Source organism: Clarias gariepinus, chromosome 8 (assembly GCF_024256425.1).
Source record: "Clarias gariepinus isolate MV-2021 ecotype Netherlands chromosome 8, CGAR_prim_01v2, whole genome shotgun sequence".
NCBI lineage: Eukaryota > Metazoa > Chordata > Actinopteri > Siluriformes > Clariidae > Clarias > Clarias gariepinus.
This window is the reverse complement of record NC_071107.1, coordinates 1635001-1660653: the sequence shown is the minus strand read 5'-3', so window position 1 is coordinate 1660653 and position 25653 is coordinate 1635001. Positions and strand designations below refer to the sequence as shown.

Genomic DNA, 25653 nt, shown 5'->3' with positions numbered 1-25653 from the left:
ATGTAAACGGAGGACTTCTACTTTTACTTGAGTACTATTTACGCTGTGGAAGCTCTACTTTTACTTAAGTACAGGATTTGTGTACTTTTCCCATCAATACTAATGAGTTGCCTCTTGTCAGGTCAGTACAGTATAATGGTAGTGTATGAGAAAGTCTCACTTATTTCCCCATGTGGTTGGCTGTGGTACAGTGTGGTACCATCACACACCCACTGGACACACTACGCCATTTGGCAGACACCCCTATCCAGAGTGATTTACATTTTTATCTCATCATACATCTAAGCAGTTGAGGGTTAAGAGTCTCGCCCAACTTGGTGGTGGTGAGGTTTGAACCTTGGACCTTCCGAACTGTAGTCCAATGCCTTAACTGCTACCCCTGTTTTACTGACACGTACCACCATGGCACTTTAAATTGATTGAGTACTTCCAGGCTATTCTTTAGAATTTCACAGTCAGGATTTGTCCTTTATTTATTAATGGTAATTTCAGCCTTAATGGATACTGAAGCAGTGGTGCAGGAGGAATACAGGTGGAGAAAAAAACGGCAGCTTTTCATGGCAGCTGCCCAGAAACCTCAAGCGATGCAGACTTTATTATTTATAACTGATTATAAATAAATAGTGGGTATTTTAAAACTGCTTTTTTGATTAAGTAGAAATTAATTAAATGAAATACAAATTACTAAATGTCAAGTTTGTTTGTTTTTTTTTTTATCCAGTATGCATCCGCATTGTTTAACTCTCACACTCAAACACTTCTAAACCCGCTATATCAGTACTGCTCAGACGTTACACACGTAGCATAGACGATGCTTTTGTACTACTCTTGGCTTTCTAACAGCACAGGTTTATATCTAGTCTAAAGTTTAATGGAGTTTCAGGTAGCAAGTCTTAGGAAGTCAAGATCTGACACCATGAAAGGTTGACGCAGAACTCTTTACTTTACTTTTTTTCTTTTGTCATCCCAAAATGTTTGGAGGTCTTCTGAAGCAAGTAGATAGATAGAGGGAGAGAGATAGAGGGAGAGAGAGATAGAGCGAGAGAGAGAGAGAGAAACATGCTGTGTTGGCATTTCTTTTATATCCATATGCTGTTATCTTAGGTTCCACCTGAGCTAAGCATATTTCTTTCCTTGCATAGGTTTTAGTACATATTCCTCCTTTTTGGTTTCTTTCTTTAGCTGCATGAACCAACAGTTTTGAGCATTACAGACTCCTGCGGTCTTAAAAGGAAGAGAGTTGATTTATGGACTGGAGCTTTCCAGAGCTCTCCAGAGCATCCTCGTCACATTTCTGTCGCATGCCAGGGGCAGTGTAAGAGCCGTATATATTGTAGGACAGTGTGTGTGTGTGTGTGTGTGTGTGTTCATGCAGGTGCTCACTGTGGCCTTTTCATCGTTCAAGCTAACATTCTGATGGAAGGAAAGTTTTTCACCAAGTTTGTGCCTCCATGCACAATATGGCATCTTACAGTACATACACATTTATGACAAATTTAAGGGTTTAGTAAAGTGTTTGTAATAATTATTTTAGTTTCATATATGGTATATAACCCAGTGAGCAACGGCGCTAATCTGAGGTTCTGGTTGTTAATTGGTGATTTCCGAGGCTGGTGCAGCAGAGCTCAGTTTTGGTCTTGTTTTCCTGGGAAGGTCTTCATGCGAGATGGAGCTTCATCATGGAGCTTGATGGGTTCTGCGGTTAACTTTGTTGTTACTTAATTACATACTGTATTTCTGTATGTTTTGTCTCATACAGTAGTTTCATAGAAATCTCCAGTATGGTTCTAGGATGTAGAAAATTAAATTACAGTACAACAAAAAGCATTGAATTAGAAGCTGTTTATAAGCAGTTGACTGGTACTGACATTTTTGAAGGTTTGAATTATGAATTGATGTTGGAACAGTGTTGCCTGCTTGAAAATGGCTTAACATTAAAAGAAATGAACGTTGAACACGATATCGCAGAAACGACATCAAAACAATAATACACTAAACCTGTGTTTAAAAGTTGGACCGAACTCTGGTCACTGCACACTTGCCACTGGACCACTGGGGAACGTACTGTTGATTGAATTATTAAATTGGAAAGTTGGGGAAGAAGCTCGCTTAAGATCTGTTTTTGTGAAAATTGTGCAAATCCCATGTAATATTCCTGAAAGATATTTAAACACCCCATGGCACTACGAGATGAATGACATGTGACACAGTGCATGCGGTGTGTGCGGGAAGCTCTTGTGTCCATCCCGATCTTCCATGAGAATTTCAAGCAACATCATCGCAATGCCATTACAACTACCGTATATGGCGACGCTTATCCAGTGTTAGGGTTCCTGCTGGGTGATTTATTTTTATTTGGCAGTTTTACATCATCGTGTCAAATCTGTTTGTCTAATCGCCTGCAATTGTGTTTAGACAGCGTTAAAAGAGACAATAAATGTGACTGATTCATAAAGATGTGTGCACTTTTTTTTTTTTTAAAGGAATGGAGAAATATTGCAAGCAACAGAAAATGAACTCTATTTTCTTTTAGTGTACATTTTAGCTTTTATTCTTAATTAGGAGTTTTTGCACGCTTTATCACGGCACCAGATGTTTCTTAAACATGCTTTATCTTGCACATGTTCCTGCTCCAATCACTTGCGAGCATGTGGATAAAACTTTGTAAGTTAACAAACGTGGAAAAGATAAAACAATACTGGCTTTCAAAAGAAATGATTTATATTGTAGTTCATGTATCCATCATTTTTAAAGTTAATCTGTTCACATGTCACAGGATGTTCTGCTGCCTGCGAACTGATAACACTTCAGCCATCGCTCACACGGACGGCTGTTTTTAATCAGCACCTGAGCGTAATCGCCTTGTTTATGTGCCTCACGGACCGAAGTAAACACAACAGAGTTTTATTCAAACCCACTGAATGCACAAAGGCTTCGGAAAACAATAGTGCAAAGTTGTGCGGAGAGAGAAAGAAAAAAAAAAAAAGCTCCTTGACACCAAGCACTCGTCCACTAAAGTAACTGTTTCCCGAATTATTCACGAGTCGTGCCAAGCCCTCGTTCTTTTTTTTGTCACTTTAACAAAGCTCTCTGATTAACTCTTGTCATAAAGGGGCCCGGGGGCAATTAGATTTGTGCTGGGGAAGTGCGGAGACGGGAAATCTGCTGAAAGCGCCGAGCGGAGGAGGAGCGCAACTCAGTCGAGCTGCAAAGTTAATTTAAGGTCAATCATAACTGTTGGCTTTGTCTGTACAAACACACACACACACACACACACACACACACCGATCCTAACAGCTTGATTTAACCATGAGAAACCTGGGTCAAGCCAGCGGTAATTATTCCAAACAAAAACGCACACCTCCTTAATTAGTACTTTTCTTTTTTAAAAGACTTTAAGGACGAGGGATAGAAAGTGAAAAGATATCTACTGTATAAACTCCTTATTTTTCCATTTCTATCATCGCTTTCATCGCTACCTTTCAAACACACACATATCCGTTGTCTCAACAAGCTATCGGCTGCCTTTGCCTGCGGCTTTCACATGAGATTTCAATCGCGGCAGTGGTGCAGTCCTGAGGACCGGTGGCATCCCGCGGCCGCTGAGTTTGTGATGAGTGTAAAATGTGATATGTTGCCATCTGGACTTACTGAGGAGCTGTAAAAGAGGACGCTTTCTCAAAGTCAGGACCTATAAGTAGTGAGGAACTCTAAACGCTGGATAACCGGATGTGTTCGAGTCCTGTTGAGGAATGGAGGCAGCGTGATATCTGCTGCTTTCAATCTATCAGCCACTTTGCTCTCCCTATGGGACCAGTAGAGATGGATAAAGCTGTATTGTACCTTTTTATCTCCTTTTAAAGTCTGTCCTGCTTGTACTGACGAGCCTGACAAATGCTTCCAGGTTATACTGTAGCACAGTTACAGACTCCCAAACTTTTGGTCAAACTATATTACTTTTAGTAGATTAGACTTTATTATTCTTTATTGATGTGCAGTGGTGGGCAAAGTACATAAATCCTCTGTTTGAGTAAAAGTCGTGATACCTTAAAGGGAAAAAAATATTACTCAAGTGAAAGTAGAAGTACTCCCTTAAAGTGCTTGTCAAAGATACCGAGCTGGTATTAGCCATAGACTGTGGGAGAACTGGACAAACCCTCCCAAAGGTTCTCCTGAAAAGCAGTTTTAAAGCTCAGTTGTGGAAGCTCTGGTCAAGGCTATCATGGCAGGATCTGACGCCGCCTGAACCCCGGTTAATCCATAAATAGGCGGGAGCCTGGCTGTTGGTTGGAACACGCCTATTTACTACAGTTAGCACAAGTCAGCTAGCAGAGTTTTAGCGACCAGGTGTTTTGTGGTGAGTTAAACTACAAGGGTTCTAGTTAGATGGTTAGCTAATGTGATCCATAACCCCCTAATAACTTTAAATGATGAGTTTCATTAAAAAAAACAAAACTGTTGCTTTTTTTCTGTAGTACCAGGCTGAACACATGTTTAGCATTTTAAAATTGAGGGTCTATGAGCATAGACTCCCTTTTGGAGCCAGCTCCTAGTGATCATTCGATGAACTGCACAGACACTGTGATAGACACTTTTTTCAGGAGGGTGCTGCTTGGTGGTAACTCACAGTAGCCTTTGGGGCTCAAACAGTTGAGGCTCTGTGTTACTAATTGGAAGGTCAGGGGTTCAAGCCCCAGCACTGCCAAGTTGCCACTGTTGAGCCCATGAGCAAAGCCCTTAACTCTATCTGCTCCAGGGGGTGCTATATCCTGGCTGACCCTGCTCTCTGACCCCAAATTATTTACTGGTATATGCAAAAAAAAAAATATTTTACTGTGCTGTAAGGTACTGTACATGTGACAAATAATTGGATCTTCTGATTTCAAACACCTGCTACATTATGTGGCGTTTTAACGAGGGAAGGCAAATTACACAAATACATATAACAGTCAATAGGTGGCGATATTACCACTTCAGACACTACAAACCGCTGTGGTTATGTAACTCGGTGCCATGTACAAATGTAGTGAAGTAGAAAGTACAGATATTTACTTTGGAGTAAAAGTAAAATGTATCTACTAATACAATGACTCAAGTTAAGCACAGACGCATAAAGGCTGTATTGAAAAACAGGAATAAAGTAAATATACATATTTATATTACTGCTAAAGGTAGCTCAGGTAGATTGTATTGTTGGCTCACATGTTGTATTGAGCTTGTGTATGTTTTGTGCTGGAGCTTTAAAAGGTGGACTGGCTACACTAAATTGGGGTCCTTTTCAGTAGACTTGCATCTCATCCCTGATGTGTTCTGAGGATCCTCCAGAACCCTGGAGACTCCTCCCAAACATTTACATTTAGGCATTTGGCAGATGCTCTTATCCAGAGCAACTTACTTTTTTATTTCATTACACATCTGAGCAGTTGAGAGTTAATGACCTTGCTCAAAGACCCAACAGTGGAAACTTGGTGGTTGTGGGGCTTGAATCTGGGATCTTCCGAACCGTAGTCCAATGCATTAACCACTGAGCTACCCCTGGCCCCCACACATGTCATATTTCAAGAACTAGGGCAGTAGGGTGAACCTGTGGTCTGCGCTAGCGTGAACACTACAGATAGAGATGCTGTTAAAATTATATTCAATAAAGTTAATTAACACCTTTTGCCAAAGAAGACTCAAGAATTCAGTAGTGTGGTGGGGTGATGTGATGTGATATTCAAGCATCCATGTTGTAGTGAGCGTGAAAGTCTTGTTTACTAGAATAGTGAATCTTTAAACTCGATCTAAGCGTACTCTCAGTGCGGCCGTAGTCTTTTGTTTATTTATACACAAGCTCCTGTTAAGTTAGGAATTGAATTACCGAGCTAAACATCGGTTTTACGTTTGCATTCGACTCTTAGAGTGATTTAATCTTCACCCAATTCTCACGGCAATCTGTTTAATGATACGTACGTGTTTAATGACTAAAGCCATCATGAGAGCCGTCACACTTTCTCCTAATGAGTTTCTACGCTTACAAACACTCCATCACACTTCTCCTGAAAGCCCGGTATTATCTAAGGACATCCAGTAGCTTCGGCATGAGCAGTACACAGCTTAATTAGCTCCTGTAAAGGTGCAGACCATTTAAAGCCAATCAATCAGAGTAATTGGACTCTGTTTGCTTCCGTGGCTGCAGTTCATTTTTCCTTATTTCCAGCGAGCCACCTCCGAGACACGGATCCCCCCTGTACTGCCGAGGATTAGATAACTTATTAGTCCCTAATATGAGGAACACATCATTCTGATCATGAACGCGTTCGGATATGAATGTGGTCAGAGGTACTACGAAAACCTACACATTCACTCACACACACACACACACACACACAGAAAAACTGATGCAGCTCTTTTGTGCTTCCCAGGACGGCAGATGATTCGGCAGCTGTGGGGACGGTGGTGGTGTCTCGGCTGAAGATGGGAGAGATTGAGGATGGTGGTGTGGACTACATTGCCACTGATGCACACCAGAAGGTAATACACTCTCACATGCACACACACACACACACAGTGGCTGTGCTTTACTGTATCCTTGAACTCAGAGGGGTTGGCCTCCTGCTCATATGGACCAGATTAGTCTCTGTGTCAGCAGCTCGAGAGCCACTGAGATTAATCAAGCTCTTTACAAACCCGTGTGTGTGTGTGTGGCTGTGCATGGTAAGTGTGTGTATGCGCAAGAACTTGTGTTAATCTGCTGTGAAGAGGAAAGACAAGACAGCCGAGGGAAGCAGCGGAACCGGTATTGTCAGACACACCATGAGTTTGCTGCATACTAAAAACAAAACTGTAGGTGTTTAATATTCATGTTTGTGAGATTGTAGTACGTCTTGTCATGGAAAGCTGATTAAGTGCAGGAGCTGAGAGTCAACTGAATAGTTTTCTGGAAAATCCAAGCTAGATTTGGACACATCACAAGCAGGTTATGAATTATAAGAGTTAAATGTGTTCTTATATGCAAATGTCATGCATATGAAGTGACGTGTGTGTGTGTGTGTGCTTCTGGTTCTGTTGAGCAGTAAGACTTCATTGCCAAAGTAAATGGTTTACTCTTTAATGTATGTGGATACATTAGGCAACCTCTTTTATTAGACACACATTTCCATTATGGAACTTGGCAGAAGCTCTTATCCAGAGAGACTTTTTATTCAATCTCATCTCATCTGAGCAGTTGAGAGTTAAGGGCCTTGCTCAAAGATCCAATGGTGGCAACTTGGTGGCCCTGGGGAATGAACCTGGGACCTTCTGATCAGTAGTCCAAATCCTTCACCACTCAGCTACCCCTATCACAGGGAACACTTATACACCTGGTAACACGTGCAGGTATCCAATCAGCCAGTCATTTAGAAGCAGTAGAGCTGAGTGCATAGAATAATGCGGATGTAAGGAAACACCTTGTTCATGTAAAATTTTAGACTAGATTCTTCAACCTGGTTTATTCCGGCTACAACAACTTAAATAACCATTTGTTACAACTGTGATGAGCAGAAATGAAGGGAAGACTGGAAAACTCTGATCTCATCTGAAACTTGATGCGATGGAAACACTGTGCCTCTCCTTGGTTTTATTCGGATTACATGAACTGATATTTCTGAAAAGAGGAGATTTATGGATGCAGTGAGAGAGGACATGAAGTTAGTTGGTGTAAGAGAAGAGGATGCAGAGGATAGGGTTAGATGGAGGCAGATGATTCGCTGTGGCGACCCCTGAAAGGGAACAGCCGAAAGACAAAGAAGAAGAATGAACTGATATTTGTTTTCGATTTGGTGGCTTTATTTAAAAGTAAACACTTCAAGCTTTCTATGGTATAGGTATATTTCTCGTGTTGGTGTGTTAAGTATTTGCTGGGTTTTAGCTCATTTTAGCGATGCATTTCAAAAAGATATTGGCGGAGACTGAGACGGACACAGAAGCTGTAATCGGTCTACTGTAGTTTTCTTACACTTGTGTGTTCGATGAGAAACGTTGAGTCCTTTTTGCTGTTATTAGATAAAATTTTCAAGGGATCCCAACGCCGAGTGTGTAGACCCCAGGGGTTCATTAATTTGGAGTTTCACCGCCACAAGCAGACGGTATTGTCCAAATTTGGCTCCACCAGCATGAGTCCATGGACTGAGCCGGCCTTGTGTTAAAAGTTCAGGCTATTGATGGAGGTGTAACGATGTGCATAAAGTTTCCTGAGCTCTTTTTGAACCCATTGTGTCATCGTTTAAATACCACCGCCTGTGACAGTATTGTAGCGGTCAGCTCCAATACTGTGACAGGCTATGGTATGTGGTCAATCTCTTTATGGCCACACTTAACTCATGTTATAATGGCTTCTAAAATGATAATATCTTTCCTGCATAATAATTAGGCACGTCCTGGAAGTCCGGGTAAAGTTTCTACTACTACTGTACTTCCGCGTACTTCCGCAGTCGCCAGAATCCGATAGAGCACCTTCGGTCGAGATTCACAGCATTAAGAAGTCAGAAGCAGTAATGATGCTCTCAGAATCAGAATCTCAAAGGAGTCAGGCTGTTGTGAGCGCAAAAGAAAAAAGCGAACTGCGTGCACTCTCACAGCTCTTAATAAAATATTCACTGAGTGTATATGTATGTGTGTAACATACTCAAGAAATAATAATAGGAGTACAGAGCAGCGAAAAATCCTTCATCAGCTGTGAAGCTGTAATGTAGGAGGTGACAGCAGTTTATATTCTGATGTATTCTATTACTGTATTTATATTGACAACAGAATGAGCAGTAATAGAATAGTATTAGTAGGAAAGGACCTATGGAACAAAAACAGATGTATATAAAGAGGCCAAGTCTGGCTGGGTGTACAGTATAGACACATCCACACACACACAACCACATGATGTGTAAGTCAGTCAGATGTAGACGTTATTTGGTGTCGCATTCAGTGTTTCCTTCGTCACAACCCAGCACATGAAATAAAGGGTGCTGTCACATTACAGACAGATCCTGGTAGACTTGACACCAAAATACCGTATTGTGCACTTGAAAAGGTTTGGGGAACTCGGGTAAAGCTCGGGCAGCACGGTGGTGTAGTAATTAGCACTGTCGCCTGGCACCTCCAGGGTCAGGGTTCGATTCCCGGCCAGGCTCGATTCCCGGCTCTGAGTGCATGGAGTTTGCATGTTCTTCCCATGTTTGGTGGGTTTCCTCCGGGTACTCCGGGGGAGTCCAAGGACAAATTGCCTGAGGGATTGGCACCCTGTCCAGTGCCCTGCGATGGATTGGCACCCTGTCCAGGGTGTACCCCGCCTCGTGTCCAGCGACCCTGAATACAGGATAAAACGGTATAGAAGATGACTGAGTGGGTAAAGCTCGAATTAAAAAAATGAAAACTAATAAGAAAGTAGACCGCTGATTTAAATGTAATCTAATGTGTCGGTCCGACTCTGCTAAAACCCTTGTCCCAACCTCATCCATCCGGTCAATACACTTCTGGGAGACATCCTGACTGATGGCAGCTCATTCTTACATAATTAATCCTTGAACTTTATGAGAATTTGTGCGTTTTTGTTTGTCCACACGTTTCTTGAGGACTGTCCACAAGTTCTCAAGGGGATTAGGGTCTGGGGAGTTTCCTGGACATGGACCCAAAATTCAGTAACAATGTGCCCTGTGCCACTTAGTTATCATTTTTGCCTTATACTACTCAAAGTTCTCCATAATGCAGGAAAAGGCATAGTTTGTCACCATACTGTTCTCAGATGGTTGGGAGAAGTTGCTCTCAGAGGGATTAGATGTATCATCTAGGAAGGTGCATACTGTAGGAGCAAAGCTCATGACATCCTTGTACTCTTCTTCTCTTGTGTTTACTGGTGCCTCACGATCTAGGTGCACACTGCCACCTGCTGTATCGGAGAGTGTAACTACACAGTTTCTCACTCTACATCAGCGGGTACTCATTTTCGGTTCTTACATTAAAATCTTGGGGGTTACTTGAGCTAGCACGCTGTCCTTCGAATCCCATGTTATTGTCTCTAGATCATATTATTTCCACCCTTACAGCATTGCTCATCTCTGCCCATTCCTCACCTCACAAACTGCCTCCATTCTCACACATGCATTACAGTAACTGTAATTCACTTTTAACTGGTCTACCACAAAAGCTTCTCCATAAACTTCGACTCATCCCAGATTCTGCTGCCCATATCATAACCCAGATGCCCTTCATGCATCACATTACCCCCTCCCTTCAACATTTCCACATTCTCTTCTTCACTTTTACAGCGCTCCATAATCTTGCTCTACTTTATCTTCCAGAGCTTGTGCAGTTTTACACTTCTTTTCTACCTCATCGAGGCTTCTCTTACACTCCCTGCTAACTTGACCACCATGGGCTCTAGAGCCTTTAGCTGCACCCCTCCTCAGAAGTGTGTATCTGGCGTGATGTTAGGTCGCACGCAGATCTTGATATCTGGTGATAACTCTTTGATTATTGGTTTATCTAATTTTGTTTTATTGCTATTTACAATTTGCTGTTACTTGTTGCTTGTTTGGGTTTGTTGATGACCTTGAATGACTAAAAAGGCACTTATATTATGGAGGACTAAACATGACATATTTATAAATAAATAAATGTGTGAATAAATAAGTAAATATAGAAATAAATACATACATAAATACAATAAGCCCTAGAAAATTGCTAAATATATTCCTACTTTTGTTTATTAACATATTTCCACATTTCTACATTTCTTTGTCGCTGTATGCTGATAAGGTAGGCGGTCCCAGCCTAAGTCGAAACCGGGATTGGGCCGCATGGCACCTCAGACAGAAGCAATCCATCTGATTAGCGTGATGCTTTTTAGTTATCTGAAACTAACTATGCAAATGGCTGCCAACGAGAGACCGTTAGCACACGTTCTGCGAGATCCTTAACTAAACTATGTTTGACAGTCTTCAAGAACTTCATATCCTCACGCAGAAAGTGGAAGGAAACGTTGGGCTTCCACGGTGTGTTTTACCCAGAGGTAGATGAGCCTCGATCATATTCGGAGGTAAAACGCACCGTGGACGCCCAACGTTTCCTCTCTGCTCTTTCTGCATGAGGATATGAAGTTGGCGCGCACAACTTCTTGAAGACAGTCAAACACAGGCTGAACTAAATTGTCTATTAATCTTTCGACTCAATATAAAAATTAGTCATTTGCTGCGAGGTTCTCAATTTCACCGGCTAATGATTTTAACTGATTAGCGGCAGCTTGTAAAATAAAATTAAAAAATTAAAAACACCATAGTCGCCAGACAGCAGTCATTACAAGCCAAGGCATTACTAGTTGAGTCGAAACAAACTTACTTCATTTAATCAATCCCGGTTTCGACTAAGGCGGTCCCAGCGGTATCAGCATACAGCAACAAAGAAATGTAGAAATGTGGAAATGTGGGGATGCAGAAATAAATAAATCTTGAAATATGTTAAAAACAAAAGTAGGAATATATTTAGCCATTTTCCAGGGCTTATTGTATTTATGTATTTATTTATTGTTACATTTACTTATTCATTCACATATTTATTTATAATTATGTCATGTTCAGTCCTCCATATTATAAACAGTAAATTAAATATATTATTATTAGTAGTAGTAGTAGTGGTGTTAGCCCTGTTGCCTCGCATATCCGGAGTGTGGGTTCAGTTCTCGCCTCGAGGTCTGTGTGCATGGTTTTTGCACTACATGATGAAGTTCCGTTCCAGGACCGTGTTCATAAATCTGATGTGTTCTTATGTCTGATAAAGTAAGTCTTTAACACAAGTATATATTGTAAAGCATACCAATCCACTTGACTAAATCTCTGTCTCCTTTCCCCACCATAACTGCATCTCAAATGAATCTAACAAACTCTCTCTGCACCTTCATATCATGAGGGGAATCCTGGATCCCATTCTGTCAGCTGTTTTCCACTGTATTGGACTGTGAGCTCTGTTTTGTTGAGGATTTTCTGAACTTAAAATTATTCACCAACAGGACAGCTTTACATGACAGACATTTTCTATCATCGTGCTCTTGGACTGATTCATTGGTGAGGCTGACACACATGTATTTGTACACAATACACGTGAGATATTTGTGTGATTGATCTGGAAGCCGAACCACGATCCGCTCGTATTTGTGGAAATTCGTAACTCGAATGTTCATAAGTCGGGGACTTACTGTAAATATTATGGTCACTATTGGCCTCCATGGTGCCTGGATGGACTACAGAGGTTCCTAGATTGATGGAGTAGTAGTAGTAGTTGTTGTTGTTATATTACATAATGTATATTCAGTTACAGAATAAATTTATTAAATTGAAAGTTGGCCAGAGGGGTGAAGTGAGGAGGAGAAACTGTGCCGGGACAGGATGCGAATCAGCCGTGTGAAACTAGTGCGAAAGCAGCCTAAGAAACACATAGAAGGTTATTTATTCAATATTATTTATACTGTATATTTATTGCATGTAGTGCTTTTTACAGTAGACAAACTGTAAAGTTGTGAATAAGCCGTGCAGATGTTTAAATATATGTATAAAATATTATATAGCTACATATATATCAACATAGTATGCATTATGTAATGAGAAACCCTATTGCAGTTTAGTTTCATTTGTGATTATAGATGAGTCAGTCAGCATTTTTATTGGGTCATGTTCACACTGCTTAAAGACTAGGGGATCTCTTTCATCCTCTCTCTCTCCCTCTCTCGCATACCCTCTCTCTCTCTTTTTTCCTCTTACATACTCTATCTCTCTCATACTCTTCCTCTTTCTCTCATACTCTCTCTCTCTCCCTCTCTCTCTCCTTCTCTCTCTCTGTGCTGCGTTTCCGAGAGCTCCAGTGATTCTCTCCCACTCAGTGCAACTTGTTAAGGATCGATGGTCGTAAAGCTTCGTCTTGACCCGACGATGCAGTTAGAGTTCTCATTGTGCCTTCTCTCGCCGATCCTGTGTGATATGATGAGAAGGGAAAAGTCATCCTTCAAAATCCAAAAAAAAAAAAAGCAGCCACAGAGCTGTTTACAGCGCTGTGACTGCGATTGAAGAGCTGCAGCCTGAGTGGCCCACGGCCAAAACCCGACTAACGGTTGATCTGATTCAGTGTGAGAGAAGCTCTTGTTTTCTTTTTGTCTCTTTTTTTTTTTCTTCTTGAGCGTGAGAGAGAAAGCGACATGGACTCCTGTCGACAGCTCTTTGTCTGATATGACATCTATAGAGGAACGTCAAAAAAAGAAAATAATAATCATCGAAGAAGCCCTGACAATCATCCCTGAATTAAAAAAGTGCATTTAAATAAAAACTTATTGGAATGCTGGTTCATTTCAGCCACTCAGAGAGTGTGATTCAATAGTGAGAGCTCAGGTCAGTGTTTAAGGAATAATTGCTGTTTTTTTTTTTTTTTTTCCTACAGTGCACTCTGGTGTGTGAGCCACATGGGATCACGAACGACAAGGATAACGGGCCGCTGATGAATGCAGGTAAGCCAAAGTTCACGTCTACTTATGTCGGCATATTAAAATGAGTAGGCGTGTCTGCCTTTCACTGCATATATTAAATCTGTACAGCTCTATTAACCTGTAATAAAAAGCTTCAGTGACCCTGTCCAAGAGAGATGGGGAGATTTTTTTAGATTATTTAAAATACTTCTCATTAGAGGTGGTTCCTCTATCATCCTGCTTTAAACTGTTCACCCATTGACAGGCAAAGCAGCGTGCTGTGTAGTATTAGCGGATCATTTGCTTCAGTTATTTACAATTTAATCTGTTCCTGAGGCGAGTTCTTAAGGTGAAAGTTTGTATTGTGAAACGCATTGTCCCATAGGAAACAATGTAAATGCAGATAATCCGTTCCGTACTAATAACTAACACTATAATCATATTTTTGCATAAGAAAACAATCAAACCATTTAGAAAATGTAACATTTAGACATGTACATGAAGTAAAATATGAAATAAATAGACATCAAACCTCACTTAACCTTACTTTATGATTTCTTTAGGCACCAGCTGCTTTAAAAACCAAACTAAAAGTGGCTCCCTTTTCTTCTTGCTAACATTCTTGGGACCCGCGGTGCTACTGTACATCTTTAGTAAATCTTGCACAAAATGCAAGAAAAAATGTAAATTCACAATTTTTGAACTGCTCCCGGACTTACGCGCAACTTTGGTTTGTCCACTCGTATGTCGACAATGTTTTGTACAAATTTGTTGCAAAATTTAAGTTCTTAAGGCAAAAACTTGTGAGGCGGGGCATTTATATGACAAAGTACTTGTGTATTTACAGAAGGGCAATATTAATTAAATCCTTTGTATTGTGATAATATCGTATCAGAAGGTCCCTAGTGATACGGTGCAATGTTTACTAGACTGCTAGTTTTTTATCACATGAAGAGGAGGAATATCAGAGACAAAAGAAAATCCTAACATGCTCAGTGTGTGTTCTACCCTTACAGAAAGATTTTCTTTGTTGTTTTTTAAAAATCGTATTAACTCTCAGTTGACTTTGCATTCAGTTTTCCGCTTGCGCGCAGCTTTAAAGTGGTGAATTAAATCAGAGCTTAAACTCGCGAATCTGCCTGTTTATTTAGTCTCTAGTAGTCATGCACCACTGGGTGTATTTTGCTTTAATCAAGCTCGGTAGGACTATTCATGCAGAACATCCAGATATTAAATTTAGTCTTTGCTCTGCGTCAGTTGAAGATGATTTTTTTATTTTATAATTTTTTTTTCTTCCGAAACCTTTTCTAAATGCTTTGCCGCCTTCGGACTATCGACTAAACATCACGCAGGAAAAGTTCTCCGCTGCCAGCTTTCATTAACTCAAAACCAGAGTCAGAAACCAGAGCCGGGCCCGGCTTTACGGATAAGATCCAAATGAAGGTTGAATTTTAAAGAGAATAAAAAAAAGAGGGCCAAGAACAGACTGATTAATCAGCTAATTCTGCAGGCAGTTAGAAAAAACAAAAACAAATAAAACTGCTGCTTCCAAGACTTTAAGAATATCCAGAGAGGAATAAAGAAGCAGCTGAGAAGAGAAGAATGTGGAAGGAAATAGAAAAATAAAAGAAATTGGCTTCTGTTAATTCTTTGTTAGATGGAGGAATGAATACCTTTAGTGTGTGTGTGTGTGATCTGTGTTAGGGTGTTTGCTTCTGTTTTGGTGTGAAAGTTAGAGCCCGCACATTTATTGCTACATCCATCGCTGTCAGCGTGTCATTGTGGCGTCGTCGGGCGAGGGCAATTAGCCACCATCATGAGGGTGTGTGTTTCAGGCGCGCAGCTGCTTTCGTCAAAACACTCAGATCCCCGCTGCCTCGTCAAGATCAACTAACACAATTTAGCTGCCATGTCCAAAACACACAAAACACGCACATCGAGAGGATGCTGCCGTGCACCTAGCCGTGCACCTGTGCCCCCCTTCTCACACCTCATACAGGATGTTTTTGAGGTCTATTTACAGCGTGTGGAGTTTATGCACAATTACCACTAACGAGAGTTGGTGACATGTTTAGCTGTACTGAAACCTGGTCACTGAGGTCATCTTATGGAAGTCGAGAAGCAGTATCGAAGCATTTCCAATACATGTATTCGTGTGATGGTGTAATTTGTGCATGTAGAGTTTGCATGTTCTCTCTGTGCTTGGTGGGTTTCCTCCGGGTACTCCGGTTACTCACACGGTCCAAAGACATGCAGGTTAGGCTCACTGGTGTTCCGAAATTGACCATAGTGCGTGAATAAGAAAGTAAATGTTGACCGGAGGTCCTACAAACCCATGTATAATGGGAATAAATACAATGTTGATCACCATACGTCCCTAGTTGGACTACAGAGGTTCCTAGATAGATGGATGGATGGTGTAATTCAGAATCAAAATTATATTCCTTCTTCCTGAAGATGCAATAAAGAGGAATGCAATTTGAGAGAAAAGAGTAATTTCATGCAATAGCGATTCGTTTAATACCGTTAAAGCTTAAATTATAGCATTTCACTCTTTAGTTTAAACTAAACTGTTCCATCAGGAAATATCATTTATCATCTCTATAGGTACAGATTTCTCATCTTTTAAAGAAGACATTATTAAAATAAATGAACAAATAAATACAAATCAATAAAATTACAGTTCAGTCGTTTAGATGAGTCTCCAGTCTGCATGAACGCACAAAAAACACAGATTTGCACCTATTATGACTTCATATACTGTTTGCCAGCTCAATACCAGGTTCTGCTGTTCTCTTATTTGTTTTAGGTTCAGCCTTTTTAGCCTTAGTCTTTATTCGTCACATGCCTGTATACATTACAGCTTCTTGTTGGTAGGCCGGGGTCAGGGCGCAGGGTCGGCCATTATACAGCGCCACGGGAGCAGACAGGGTTAAGGGCCTTGCTCACGAGCCCAACGGGGGCAACCTGGCGGAACTGGGGCTCGAACCGCCGACCTTATGATCAGTAACTCAAAGCCTTAACAGACTGAGCCACCACTGTCTTTATTTAGTAGATGAGAGAAACAGAGAACAAGGAAAAGATGGAAAGTATTTGATGGGTTTCTTAAGGGGGGTGGGAATAGACCTGAGGATTTAAGCTGAGAGGAAGATGTGAGAGATCAAGACCAGAAGGTGGCGGTAATGACGACTGCCAGTCAACACCAAGAAGACATGATCTTGTTGGGCTAGCAAGTTACAGCTAACTGCTAACAACTAACCTTAAAACTTTAGTTTTACAAAATATTTAAGATGTCATTGTGAATAGACAATCTTGCGTATATTTTTCCCCTTTTTTGGTTCGGCAGAAATAAGAGTGGGGAAACCATGAAAATAGGTGGATAATGTCCTGAACATGGACTTTTCCAGTCCCTGCTCTCTAATTGGCTAGAAAAATGCAATTCCTCCAAGGTGTGTTCTGGAACCGTTTATTTAAAGCTCATGAACGATTCGTCCTTTTTGAACGAATCTTTAACGTGACTCGTCTCGGAGAGTGATTCGTTCATTTTCTATTGGGTGCGCATGCGCAAAGCATCGCAAAACCTCTGTATGTTATATACAGGAAACAGTATTGAACGATTCTCAGCAATGAGTCTTCAAGTCTCGAGTCGTTCGTTCTTTTGACACGTGAATCCTATAGATGCTATGCGGTGCAATAGATTCAAAAGAACGAACGATTCCGACTGGAAGATATAAGAGGTGAGCTGCTCATTCTGTTTATTATAATATGTCCTTGGTTGCATTGTAATATTTTCATAACTGGGACTATAGCCAAAATTTGTGTATGTAGACGTATTGGGGGTATTTTTATTGAAAATGCAACATTTTATTTTATTCCTGATCGAAAGAACGAAATGATTTTTTTTTTAAAAAGCAGGTTATGCACAGCGTTCAGTTTAGTTGAGGTTCAGGAAATCATTCAAAAATGGAGCAGGCTGATTCAGACGATGGAAGTGTAGCACAAACACCAAAATAATTTTAGTTTTTGCGTGAGAGCTCTGTGTTAGCACAGAAACTTAACAAAGGTCTACAGAATTATAGAAGTACATAAGTAAGTGTAGAAGAGCTTCATATCTGCACCACTACAATATCCGTAAGCGCAGCTGAAATGCTCTCTCAACCTGTTGTTCTGCCTCTTTTGCAGTGTTTAAGAACCCGGTGTGTAGAGTGTACAGGTTCCAGACGACAGACAGCAAGTGGATGCAGGTGAAGGAGCAGATGGCTGAGTGCACTTTGTCCTTCAGTATCCCCATCCAGCTCCTCAGGCTCTACATTCAGGAGGACACGCAGAGGTACGTCATCATCCAGATAGCACTGGGGAGAATGATGCACCCATGTGTGCAGATATTCAGCAGACCTGAAAGGGTAGACACACACACACACACACACACACACATACACACAAACACAGACAGACAGAGCAAAGAAGCACAGATAGCCAGAAGTGAAAAGGAAGACAGAGAGAATCTCAAGGATCTAGAGAGGGGAAGAGAAAGTCTGAAGACAAGAGAGAAAATAAATGAGGCATTGACAGAGTGATGTGGTCTGCGCTTCCTGCAGGGAGGCTGCTTCAAGGATGGAAATGGATGTTTAAGAGCTATACTTAGCCCACACTAAATTATTCAAGCCTGTTTAACACTTCAAAGAGCACGTCTGTCCGCCAGACACCCAGAGCATCCAACAACCTTTCCTTTCTCTCCACTCTCTCTCTCTCTCTCTCTCTCTCTGTCTCTCTCTCCGTGTCTGTCTGTCTTTCCTTCTTGCCTTCCGCTCATGTTGTTCGAAAAAACTTTAAATGTGATCCTGGCATCTTAAAGCAAAAAATCTGAACAAGCTGCGATGTAGAATTCACCCAAAAATTGCCACGTGTGAAAATGTTGCGATGTCGGTTTTTTGATGCTTTCCCCAATATTATACATTTAGGCATTTGGCAGACGCTCTTATCCAGAGCGACTTACATTTTTATCTCATTATACATCTGAGCAGTTGAGGGCCGCGCTCAAGGGCCCAACAGTGGCAACTTGGTGGTTGTGGGGTTTGAACCTGGGGTCTTCCGAACCGTAGTCCAATGCCTTAACCACTGAGCTACCCCTGGTTCCTTATACATGATTATACATGATTCATGAGTTTCATCTGCTATGAACATATATGTATTGTAAGCTGGCGGCACGGTGGTGTTGCACCTCCAGGGTCTGGGTTCGATTCTCGGCCAGGCTCGATTCCCGTCTCTGTGTGCATGGAGTTTGCATCTTCTCACCGTGCTTAATTGGCGTTCCCAAATTGCCTGTGGTGTATAAGTGAGGGAATGTTTGTCCAGGGTTTGTTCTGCTTCATGCCCTAAGTCTCCTGGGATAGGCTCCAGGTCCCTGCGAGCCTGAATACGGGATAAAGCGCTATAGACGACGGTGAGTGAGTATTGTAAGCTGGGCTGTATCAGAGATTATGTAGTGCAGGTCAAAGCCCAGGTACACCTCTCAGGTACACATGTACTGACTTTTTCAGATGTTGCAAAATGCACCTCTTTTCATCATATAAACCTCGATATGATTTCGTATGAGTGGCCACGTTCCTGTGCCCAATCAATATAGCATCTTTTGAACACTCTGGGGAAACTCAATAAATATGCTGACTTGTCAAAACAAGTAAAAAAAAATCACTTATGAAGAATTATGACTTGACGCAGAGCCAAGGGAGGAACTTGGCCCGGAATATCTGACAAGGAAGGCTTGCATGTTCCTTATTCCCCGTTTCCTAGCCAATCAAGGATAACTGTGAGCTGGTGTACAGTATGTGGAAGTGGGTGGATAGCATGATAGCGCTCCCCTAAGCATATAAGCATGTTCGCGCTGCAGCTTGAAGTAACCACGCGCATCGCCATCTTTCAATTCAATTCAATTCAATTTTATTTATATAGCGCTTTTAACAATGGTCATTGTCCCAAAGCAGCTTCACAAATAAAAAATTAAATATTTTTTTTTTTTTTTTTTTTTTTTTAGAAAGGAAAAGAAAAGAAAATATTTGGAAGTGTGTATGTGTGAGAAAAATGTGTCTAGATAATAATTAAATGAATGAATGATGAATGAAATGTCTCTGATAAGCAAGCCAAGGGTGACGGCGACAGTGGAAAGGAAAAACTCCCTGAGATGGCAATAGGAAGAAACCTTGAGAGGAACCAGACTCAACAGGGAACCCATCCTCATCTGGGTGATAACAGATAGAAATAACATCAAGTGTGTTGTGCAGGTGAAAGTTCAATATATCAGAAGTTGTGTAGATTCAGTTCAGCAGTAGGTGCAGATGGCAGTTGGGGTCAGATCACTGGAAGCACAGGAGCAGGATGTGTAGCTCCAGCCATCATAAAGCAGAATCTAGCTGGAGCAGGTCCTTCTCAAGATGCCTTAGAAACCTCGCAGGGTTGGCCTTTGTCTACTGAAGCTGGCACAATCTCCAGATGTCTCAGGATGGGTAGAAAAGTACAGAAAAGATGGAGAGAATTAGCGTAGTTGCCATTCAGGATAGGTGTACTGGAGTATGAGGTTATGGGATGAGTTACGCGTATGCCAGATTAAAGAGATGCGTCTTGAGCCTACTTTCACCTCTCAACCCCATGTGCTGCTGTGTAAACACGTTACTGACGACGCTGACTGTGTGTTTATATTCGATTCGAGCACTAATCTTCAGTTCAATAGAAGCACCTTTCTTGCCTCTTGTGTAGTTTATTCACTCTGTCCTAGGAGGTTTTAATGTATTTTATTGAATCTTTAAATAATTGGATTTGCCACGGGCGATTTATCAGTGGTGAAGTAGACAGCAGAAGCATCAGCGGATAAACTATGGATAAGTTAAGAGCGACTGGAACTCTGCGTACTATAAATTATGCCTAATGTCCTTTTATGAACGTAGATAAGTGGTTCTGGTTGAGTGAAGTCCCGGTTCCAAGCGTGATGTTTATTTTATAATGTATCAGATTTTTTTATTATTATTATTTTTTGTAGCCACTTCTTTCTCTTTTCCTTCCTTTTCTCTCTCTCTTCCTAATTCACATGTGAGAACTGTTATCACATCACTGAATCACCGATTTTTCACCCCACCTCTTCCATTGCCGCTGGTCGACCCTTGAGCAACACCTCAACCCTGAACTGCTCAGATGTGTAACGTGTAATGAGATAAATGGAAGTCACTCTGAATGAGAGGAGTCTGCCAAATGCCATAAATGCAAAGGTAAATATATAAAATTCATGGATTTGAACCCATACATTAATGACAAATACAGTCCTACGTCCCTTATCTGCACACACACATTCCTAAACCATATCTCCCGTTTCTGACTCTTTGCTAGGCAACAGTTCCCATGTGCCTATTATTCCTCTCTCTCTCTCTCTCTCTCTCTCTCTCTCTCTCTCTCTCTCTCCGGTCTCTCCGGTCTCTTGTGCCGCAGATCCCCAATTAATGGTTCATTTTCAGATTTTTCACCCTTTCACCCGATCCTGCTGAACATCTCAGATTTTTTATTGATCGCACAATACCCGTTAATTTGTAGCAGATTTAATTCTTTGTTCAGCAAAAAGTGGCATAAGCCACAGTGGCATAAGCTTAAGCTGGTCAGAATCTAATTCACGAAAGATCCACAGATCTCATGCACGGGAAATTAACTCCTAAAAAATGATACTTAAATTTGCGGAAGGTGAAATTAGTCTCTTTCTTTCTAACAGTTCGGTGGGTTTGACCTACTGAATGAGTCACACCCATGTTTACAAAGTCCTGTCCCCAAGATCTGTGTCACCCAGAGAGTGGTGTGTCTATAAAATGATTGATTGGATGAACATCCAAATAAAAACAAGCGGTCTGAACTGGGAATCAGGGTCCCTAGTGAGTTAAAACACTTTTCCTAAGGACACAATTCAATACATTGTTTTTTTCCCTATCATGTTAAGTCGCGTTCTATATATAGTATATTTCAGATTAGTTGTGCAAATAATTGGTAATTAAAACAAAACAAAAAAAACACTACTGCAAATTATTATATCAAGGTATCAAGGTCGACTAAAAATAGAAGAGACCAGGACAGCATTTACTCTTAAATGTAATCAAGTAATAAAATAAATCACAAAAACCCATAAATATGTGTCCTTTTAATGTATAAATGCAAATATTAGAAGAAAAAAAATACAATTAAGGAAGAGAACTTACTGTACATATTTAACTCCTCCTTAATAACAGTTAACTAAAGTAAATTAAAAACACCCCAAAATAGTATTTAAGTACAGTAGTGAAGGATAATTTCTCAGAATTTTCCACCTCTGAATGATATACATATGAATTTAAATAAATTCAATTTAATTTTATTTATATAGTGCTTTTTAACAATGATTATTGTCTCAAAGCAGATTCACAATATTAAAAGAAAATTATGGAATATGTACAGATCATAAGGATCAGATGAGCAAGATTTTTTTTTATTTTTTTACAATAATTTACTTTTTACCTATTAAATAAAAAAAATAAAATAAAATAAGACAATGTTTAAAGTTACAAGAATTCTAAAGCTACAAGAGTTTAAAATTGTCTTAAATTTTCCAGCTGTTTCCAGCTGATCCAGATGAACACTCCAAAACATCCAAACTCCTTCCCTATTAGTTTTTACATGTTCATAAATAATATGATTAAAGTTTAATAGGAAATTAAAGTTAGAAAGTTAAGAAATAAAGTTTTAGGATCTAAACATAAATGAACGAGTTATCAACATCACAAAATGTTGTATCGGAAAAGCCGAATCTGATGTATGAGGAATTGGACAACCTAAATTAAAAAAAGAAAAAAAATTATAATCAAAAAGCAAATTTAGCATTTTCATTTTTTCTTTTTAACAACGTTTAAGATTTATAAGGAAAATCTATTGTAATGCTATTACAAATAGGACGTCGGTCTGCTTCAGGTCCTCCGTGTATCCCGAGTGATGGAGGGTCGGGTTACAGGTTTGAGGTGAAGGTGTGGGATCTGATAAACACGTTCGGACAGATTGCAGCTTTGAAGCCAAGCATCAGTGTTTCAACTCCCTCAGTTGGAGCTAGGAGACTTCAGCGATACTCTGGTAGTGTTTTAAACTTAAACTCATAACGAGCTTGATGCGTACTGTATTCTCATTCCCAAGTACCGGCCCGAAATGGCACAACATTGCTAAGATTTGTTTTTACCCCCATTTTTTTTTCCCGAACCATCTAAAACCCGTCGTGTGACGATTATGTAGCGAAGCTGCCACGAAGCAGAAGGTGTCTCAGGATATCACGGCTTATTCTTCATCTCGTTCTCCCGTCCTTTCCTGAATCAGTGACTCCACCATGCCATAATGTTAGCTCTCCCTGTCTACGCTTCTGTTGATGTCGACAGCGACGCGCCAAATCCACCCACGCGCTTTAATCTCCCGCTTGTGTGTCACTGAGTGTGTGTGTGTGTGCATTATAAGATTATTCTCTCCCCATTTTCAAAGCTAATGGTTTCATTAGAGTCGTGTCGTGTTCCTGGTATCGCCTTCGAAAAAAAAAAAAAAAAAAGAAAGAAGGAAAATCAATTGAAATCGATTAATGAAGAAGTGATGTGAAAGCCTTCAGTGTCTTTGATAGCGTTTCAGTGGGTAATAATCACAGCCCACTATCCGAGTGAACACACTATTAGTGCAGTAATTCTGCAGCATGACAACAGAGCATGATAGAAGCGAGCGCGAGCGCCATTAGGGAAGATGGTTATTATATAAAGCGGGTTAAAACAACCTCCGTCACAACAAAGGGCATTCTCACTGAGTTTCTTCATTCGTGCTTTCTGTGTTGCTGTTTCTCTTTCTCTCTCTCTCTCTCTCTCTCTCTCTCTTTTTCTCTCTCTCCTGTTACTTGTTCATGTCAGATTGAACCATATACTGGCCTCTCGGAGGAACGTTTTTGGTCTGATTCGTGAAGTCTTGCATTAATTGCGATTCCCGTCGCAGCGCCACTGTTGACCCCAGGCACCGAGGCTCCAGTGATTAAAGCCAACAGCTCCCATAATGCACCATGAAATAAAGGCCACGGCATGACAGGCTTCCTCCGTAGCCCAGTCGCGCCGATGGATCACGATAGCACGCCCCCCGGTCGCTCGTCATTTTCTCTACGATCCGTCCTCTTCTCCCTTTCACTAACACGCCGCTTTTCCTTTTATTCTTATCCCGTGTATTTTTAACCTTTTCCTCCCATCCTGACTCATTTTAGGTCGGGTGATTTTATCACCTCATTTTCATAATTCAGACCTCCTACTCATTTCTTTTAATTCTACCTTAAAACTAAAAATCCACCCGAGCAGCTTGCATTCGAGCTTCTATGATTAATATGAGATCCTTTTTTTAAACTTTATTTTTTTCCCATTAATGTTTTACTTTGTCTATCATCATCTGCAATGCTTTTTTTACCATCTGCTGTAAGATTTATTCCGTCTTCGGTAATTCCACATTTATAAATAATTTCAGTTCTTCTGTTAAATGTGCAGGTGATGTGAAATGCGGACAACTGTTCGGGTTTTTAAAAATAAATAAATGAATCCAACACCAACCATGATGTAACTCAAAACATGTTGAATATTTCAGTATGAAACATATTTACAGTGAAAAGTTTTTTTTATTTTAAAGTGTTTCAAAATCAGTAATGAAGGATGTTCAAGTTCAGCCAGGACCATGAATGCAGGCTCGGACTCCTGATCCTTGAAAATGGACGGATAACTTGCGGAAGGGATGCGTCTGTGTGATTGTGTGTTATCGCTACATCCCCCCGTACAGTCCTGACCTCGCTCCAAGACATTTCTACATGTTTGGAACATCCATTAAAGGAGTTCCTGGGAGGCCGGCGTTTCAGACGTGAAGCAGACAGTCCGATACTGAGAAAACGTTCTATCTTGATGGTGTCCAAGCACTAATGATGGTGTAAACACTGGGATAAGTGCATTAGTGTATCGGGGGATTATACAGAGGAATAAGGGCAGTTTTTACTCTCAGAACCGTGTTCTGTTATTCTGCACAATCAAAAGTCCTGGTTTGACTCGGAGTATAATACATATCCGTATGTTCTTCATTTCGGACTTGTTTTTGTATCATCTGGATCTGAAACGAGCCCCATCGAATCAGATCCCAATCGTTTTCTTTAAAAGCCGACTTGCAAATTATCCGCTGGCTCAGCAGTAGGTTCGGGTTCGGTCGCGTTTCCGCCGTAATTCTCTGTTAAGTGCAGCAGAGGGCTCAAGACCTTCCTAATCAAACCCTTCGCCGCATATCTGCCTTAGCCTATTAGACGGAGGGAAAAAGAAAATGTAATTTACAGAATATATCCTAACCGCTTGGCAAAATGCCCCTCGGGTAATGGCGTGCTTTTATCAGAGCGCGTCCTGTATATTTGCAGTCTTCGCAACAACCAAAGTTCACAGCCTTGCTTTGGATTCCGGCCCGACTGAGAAATTGATGGATTTAACCTATCTCACGGTTCCTAAAGGCCCAGGAACGCCGTCATCTCCAGAGCTGTCCACTCAGCTAACAAATAATGCGGTTCTGCCGCAGACCGTCCCATAATGACCCTTAAGAGTACGCACAGAAGAAACACTGCTTTCATTGAATCACTGTAATTTATTTAAGAGAATGCCACAGGCCAGAGTGAGAACAGAAAACACAAGAGCCTGGCCAGATAACCATCAATAAACCCCGAGCAGAATGTTTCTCGTCGTGGGGCTTAGGCTAAAAGAACCCTGTCTGGGTGTGTGTGTGTGTGTGTGTGTGTGTGTGTAGCCTCAGGACTCTACTGTAGGTTACACCTGGCTTATCGACTCTGTAACATCTCAAAACCTGATATAATTCAGTCTCTCTTTCAATTTTTTTTTCTTTTCGGAATAGAACTGACTTTTGTTCTTCAGTATTTTCCGCGGGATCTTTTATTTTATTATTTTTTTCATCTTCCTTGCTCACGAGGAATCAGCAGGTTTTTACGGCGCTCGTATCATTTGCAGATGCTAATCGCATTGCTGGAAGTTTTAAGGCCATGTGGAGTCTCTGAGCCTAAATTTACATAAAAATGAATCATTGTTCTTTATGGAAATTTCTTCTAGAATAAAACGCGCTTGAGCTTTTCATTAATGAGGGGTATTAAAGGT

The 25653-nt window shown here is 40.8% G+C and overlaps 1 protein-coding gene across 9 annotated transcripts in view; it reads left to right on the top strand.

Moving 5' to 3' along the window:
• inpp4b (inositol polyphosphate-4-phosphatase type II B) overlaps nt 1-25653 on the top strand; it is a 259010-nt gene that overhangs the window by 158899 nt on the left and 74458 nt on the right. For all 9 annotated transcript variants that reach the window (XR_008361055.1, XM_053502915.1, XM_053502917.1 and 6 more), the window contains 3 exons: nt 6405-6513; nt 13435-13501; nt 17642-17789. Coding sequence is in view for 8 of the 9 variants with exons in the window: in XM_053502915.1 (XP_053358890.1) it covers nt 6405-6513; nt 13435-13501; nt 17642-17789 (324 nt within the window). In the remaining variant the exon portion in view is untranslated. The remainder of the gene's footprint in view (nt 1-6404; nt 6514-13434; nt 13502-17641; nt 17790-25653) is intronic.